This window comes from Rhinopithecus roxellana, chromosome 2 (genome assembly GCF_007565055.1).
Source record: "Rhinopithecus roxellana isolate Shanxi Qingling chromosome 2, ASM756505v1, whole genome shotgun sequence".
NCBI lineage: Eukaryota > Metazoa > Chordata > Mammalia > Primates > Cercopithecidae > Rhinopithecus > Rhinopithecus roxellana.
Genome location: NC_044550.1, coordinates 15220903 through 15226902, shown reverse-complemented (window position 1 = coordinate 15226902; position 6000 = coordinate 15220903). Strand labels below are relative to the sequence as shown.

The window sequence follows — 6000 nt, the reverse complement described above, 5'->3', positions numbered from 1 at the left end:
CATGTTAATCAAATCAGGTGATATATTAATGAAGTACATATGACTAAAAGGAAAAATGTATGTCATTCCTGTGGTAAGAGGAAACTGAATGTCACTAGAAATTTTTGCAAGCTTTAGGAGAGGAAGAGTTCAGTTTAGGAAAATAATCATTTCAGATGATCTGAAGAAGGGTACTGGATGGAACCTATCCAATAGGTTCATCACAAAAGAGGACCTGAGAGACAAGAATGAATGGCTTCTGTCTGGTGGAGCAATTTGAGGATAATCTCCCTTGCTTGAAAAGCGGTGATTAAGATTGGCACTTGCTTACAGGAGTGAAAAACAGGTAAGGGGTGCGCGCGTCTTCACACACACAAGAGGAAATACAGAGAAAAGGAAGACACAAACATAAAATGAGAATTAAATGAAATAGAATCACACTGCTGTTAGAAGCGTTAAAAATCTAAAATACAGCAAGAAGGGCAGTTGTTAAGCGATAAAGGGGGGGCAGAACAAGTCTTTTATCCCGCCATTTAATTGGTCACTTTAAGAAAGAATCCTATCTTCCCACCGCAGCTGAGAAGACACTTCTAAGAAGTACAACTAAAAGGTGGAGGACTGATAACTTAGAGGCTGGTTTCGGGAACGATAAAACAAGCAATGGGCTGCCCGGCCTGCGCCGCGGAGTCCCGAGGAGCCTGCGCTGTGCTCCTCGGGCGGGGTCTCGTCATCTCCGGGAAGACTCGGCGCCTGGGTCTGCGCTCTCTGGGTAAGCTTTCTGGGAAGCTTCCCAGGGAGCTCGCTGGTCCTGGCCGCAGAAGCCTGAGGACCCACCCAATGAGGATAAGCAGCTGAAAGGCCGCGCGGTGCCGCTTGAGGCCCCGGGACGTAGGCCGGTACGTGGTCGGCCTGGCACCACCTTTCCGGGGGAAGCCATGCGCCCCCTGCATCGCACGCGGCTCTGCACCCGCGCCGCCCGACCCGAAACCCGGCGGAGGGCACACTGGGCTGCCGCTGCGGGCCCCGGTCCAGCCCACGCTTACTCCAGAGCCTGTACGGGAGCCGACGGGTCGGACCTCCCGGCGCGGAGTCGCCCCGCGGGTATGTGCGAAAGGCGGGGCCGCCTACACGCGGTGCAGCGCCCTGAGGCCGGTTATCTGCAGTCACCGCAGTTTCCCGGCTCTGCTTGGGACGATGCGCGAACCGGGAATCCCAGAGCGCGGTGGCTAGACCAGGCTCCGCTGCCTCCCCAGCGGCCCCTTTCCTAATGGTTCAGACGGAACCTGGTCGACTCCGCCGGAGACTGCCAGGTGAGAGGCCCCAGAGACACTAAGGGTAAAAATAAACCCCGCGTCCGCGGCGGGGACCCTGTAGGCCTGCTGAGCCGGAGACGCGAGCGAGGGCCCAGCCTTTTCTGTTTATACACCCGGTGACGCGCGCGTGTCTGTTTACTGTTGTCAGGTGTTGGCGTGGGTTTTTCTTGCTTGCTTTTATTTCAGTTCTCAGATTAACCAGAGGATGTTGCCTTTGTGGACTGAGTTAGCATCCTCGAGGTGCTAAGAATCATCAAATGCTGTTGACTGAAGAATATAACCTTAAGACAGCAGTAGCTGCTGTAAGAGATAAAGTACAAAATCTCAGTAACTAAACATAGTTCAGGCTTATTTCTCGTTCATGTCAAGTCCATTCACGTGTTCAGCTGTTGGCCTTCTACTCAATTATTCAGGAACCCAAACTCCTTTTATATTATGACTTTGCCATCCCCTAAGACCTTGGAGTCCTTAGTTTCCGTGGCCTTCTACTCAATTATTCAGGAACGAAAACTCCTTTTATATTATGGCTTTGCCATCCCCTAAGACCTTGGAGTCCTTAGTTTCCAGGCAACGGACAGAAAAAGAAAAGCTATTAGAGGGTTGCATGAGGATTGTTTCTTATGGGTGAGGACTGGAAATCACATACTATTTATGTCCACATCCCATTGACCAGACTTCAGTCACGTGCCACACTGACCTGCAAGGGAGACTGGAAATGTACTATGGACCCAGGCAGAAGAGTAAACGATTTTGGTAAATACGCATCAGTCTCTGACCCTCCCTTAAAGGGCAGACTGCATCTTGGTCATCTTTGTTACTCTTGTGCCCAGCACACCATAGAAACTTGTTAAGGCTTTGGGAGGCTGAGGTGGGTATATCACCCGAGGTCAGGCGTTCAAGACCAGCCTAGCCACCATGATGAAACCCCATCTCTACTAAAAATGTAAAAATTAGCTGGGCATTGTGGTGCATGCCCATAATCCCAGCTATTCCGGAGGCTGAGGCAGGAGAATTGCTTGAACCCAGGAGGCAGAGGTTGCAGTGAGCCAAGATTGTGCCACTACACTCTAGCCTGGGTGACAGAGCAAGACTCTGTCACAAAAAAAAAAGAAGAAAAAAGAAAAGGATATGAAACTTGTTAAGAGATGGGGTTGTTATCTCATGTGTCTAAAGTTGAAACTTAACCATAGTTCATTGTGATTGCTTAGGAATCATTTATCATCCTCTAACTAGATTGCAAGATCTGAATATAGAAACTATTTAAGACTGTTCACTTCTGAATCCTCAGCTCAAGGACTAGGACATAACAAGAGCTTAATAGCTCTTGTTTGTTGAATGAATGAATGAATCTTCAGAGAGGAGAACGAGGGAGACAGTTTGTCAGTGTTGGAGTTAGGAAATACTGAGGTGACATTTGAGTTAGATTTTGAATTTCTTCAAGTAGAAAAAGCAGAAATGAAACTCCCGGCAGCAGTAGTAGTGGTATTTTATTGCTGTTGTTTTGTTTCATGAGAGGAAATTTGGAAAACAACCAAATGTTTATAAGTCCAAGTTTTCTTCATTCAGTATTCAAATATTATAATTTAACTTCAGGGTAGAGGAGGGGAAATACGTAATCTTACAATCCAAATAATTTCTGTTGACTAAAAGAATGGCAGTGAAAACCTTGGCATTAATTTTTAACGTTCTAAAATGTTACTTTCTGGACATTTTTGAGAAATTTCAATACAAAGGCAGTGGTCTGCTCATTCATTGTCTATGATGATTTTGCACTGTATCAAGAAGCTAGAGAGATAGAAGCTAAAGTTTATAAGACAGAGGTTCCTCATCACCGCATTCATCAGGGCTTCTCAGGGATGGTTCTGCAACAAAATCACCTGTTATATTGGTTAGGATGCTTTTGGCTGCAAGTAACAGGATATTCAGCCAAAACTCCCTTCAAAAATACAGATTTACTGTTCTCATACACAAAGATGTTTGAAGGTAGGTGGGTCCAGGGTTTGTTCAGTAGCTCAATAATATCAGGGCTCTAGGTTGCTTTCTGTCTTCAGCTAATCTTGACTTTTCTTCATGGGTGAATGATAGCTGCTAGAATTGTCCCAAGAAACCCATCCACAATCCCAACTTCCCTTGCCTCTTCACCTGGTCATTAAAAGACAAAAAGAGGAGAGGATTTTCCTCCTCTCTCTCTGTCTTTATTAAGAAGGAAGATCTTATGGTAATGTGCCCCAATAATCTTGCCTACAAATTCCAATGGCAAGAAATGAATCATGCTCAGTCCTTAGCCAATAAGTGGCAAAGAGGAATGGTGTTACAGAGATTGATTTACACCAATCGTGACTTATCCCTGTGGCTGGGGAAGGAACCTGCTGGCATACCTGAACACTTGGCATTTAGACGGGCAGTAAGTCATGTCTGTCCCACTTGGGGTAGATTCAGTCTCTGTAGATTCTGATTTTAGTGGACCTAGAAATAATGTTTTAAACTTTTACTAAATCTATTTCACTTTGGTGAGGGGAGAGAATAAAAAGAATGAAAACAAGTATTGGGTCCCTTCTTATATAGGGGTAATTTCCTTTTATTCTTATTTCATGTAGTGTTTTGCTTCATGAGTCAATGGAATTACTAAATCAATTAACCAAATAAAATAGCAGTTGTTTTCCTTTGGTAACTTGGCTCCATGTATTTGATACACCTAAGTCTTTCAGATAAGGTAGTTCTCATCCAGGGAAATGTTGTTAGTCATTTTAGTAATTAATTGTCTAAGAAAATGTTAAGCCCTACTCTGAGCCTGATCTGAATTCCTCATTGCTGGGTAGGGCTCCTTTTGGAAAATGAGCATTAGATCACTGTTGTTCAGCAAATACAGAAACTGGAATGTTTCTGTATGTTCTATATAGAAATACTATATGAGACTGAGAACCTATACGTTCAACACATGAATGGATGAACACAAAGGTAGGAGATTGTTGTTATTACGATCATTACAGAGTATTGAACAATCACAGTGATGTTCTTTCAAAGGCATGAATACAACCCAGAGTACTCTAGCAATGTCTTAGTCCATTTTTGTTACTATAACAAAATACCACAAACTAAATTATTTATAAATAATCGAAATTTATTTCTCACAGTTCTGGAGGCTGGGAAGTCCAAGATCAAAGTGCCAATTAGATTTGATGTCTGATACGAACTTGATCTCTGCTTGTAAGATGGGGCCTTCTTGCCATGTCTTCTTCACATGGAGGAAGAGACAAATGCTGTGTTCTCAGATGGTGGAAGGGAAAGAGCCAAAGGGACTCGGCTGCTCCCTTCGACCTCTTTTATAAGAGCACTAGTCCCATTCATGAGGGTTGAGTGCTGGTGACTTAATCACTTCCCCAAAGTACCCTCCTTTTAATACCATCACCTTGGCAGTTACATTCCAAAATCTGAATTTTGGAGGAACACAAGCATTCAAACCATAGCAAGCAATATATGTAAATTCTCCATAAGATTACCCCTTTAAATGTCAGCCTATCCAAATCACAGGCAGCAAATAGCAAGAATAAAAAGTCTTTATCCATGTTTTTTAGCAGTAACTGAAATGATAGCGGTAAATCTATTTTACTTGACTGAGAGCCTATGGACATTTGCAAGTTGATAGTTCCTTTATTTCTTCTGTAATATTATGGAAAGTACTTGTAAACATTTAGATTAGTAAGATAATTTGAAAAAGAGAACTTTTAACAAATATCTCTGTTTGTGAAAACATTTTTACAGAAATGGTTTCCAAAGTATGCTTCACTTGCCAGAAGGAATAGGGGTGAGTAGACAGGGCTCCTGCAGCACCACCTAATTCATTCCATTTGTAGGATTTAAGGATTAGGTTTCATTTGATGGAAGATATTTGACATAAAGATATAAAGACCAGGGCCGGGTACGGTGGCTTATACCTGTAATCCCAGCAGATTGTGAGCTCAGGAATTCGAGACCAGTCTGGCCAACATGGTGAAACCCCGTCTCTACTAAAAATAGAAAAATTAGCTGGGCGTGGTGGCCGGCACCTGTAATCCCAGCTGCTGGGGAGGCTGAGGCAGGAGAATAGCTTGAAACCAGAAGGCAGAGGTTGCAGTGAGCTGAGATCTCTCCACTGCACTCCAGCCTGGGCAAAACAGCGAAACTGTCTCAAAAAAAAAAAAAAAAAAAAAAGGCCGGGCGCGGTGGCTCAAGCCTGTAATCCCAGCACTTTGGGAGGCCGAGACGGGCGAATCACGAGGTCAGGATATCGAGACCATCCTGGCTAACACGGTGAAACCCCGTCTCTATTAAAAAATACAAAAAAAAAACTAGCCGGGCGAGGTGGCGGGCGCCTGTAGTCCCAGCTACTCGGGAGGCTGAGGCAGGAGAATGGCGTAAACCCGGGAGGCGGAGCTTGCAGTGAGCTGAGATCCGGCCACTGCACTCCAGCCCGGGCGACAGAGCGAGACTCCATCTCAAAAAAAAAAAAAAAATGAAAACCGAACTTGAAAATTTTGAAAACCACTGCTGTTGGTGATTCTAGGCAGTTACTTATCTTCTTTGAAAATCACAACTACAAAAAATGATTGTAAATTGTGGCATGTGGAATTAAGTTACCTCAAATCAAATCACCAGACTATATCTATGAAAAATATTACCAAGAAATGTGATATCATTTTCCTTTCTCTAAAGCTTTGGGAATTGCATA

General features: G+C 43.9%; 1 protein-coding gene across 7 annotated transcripts in view; it reads left to right on the top strand.

Moving 5' to 3' along the window:
• Positions 1 to 153: 153 nt before the first annotated feature.
• The window catches only part of SLC9B2 (solute carrier family 9 member B2), a 94616-nt gene continuing 88769 nt past the window's right edge, over positions 154 to 6000 (top strand). For 3 of the 7 annotated variants that reach the window (XM_030915042.1, XM_010363331.2, XM_030915065.1), the window contains exon 1: positions 697 to 1289. Coding sequence is in view for 1 of the 7 variants with exons in the window: in XM_030915065.1 (XP_030770925.1) it covers positions 1247 to 1289 (43 nt within the window). In the remaining 6 variants the exon portion in view is untranslated. Of the gene's footprint in view, positions 326 to 696; positions 1290 to 6000 lie in introns of those variants that run through there. The other 4 variants (XM_030915050.1, XM_030915072.1, XM_030915059.1 and 1 more) reach the window with 2 other exon arrangements.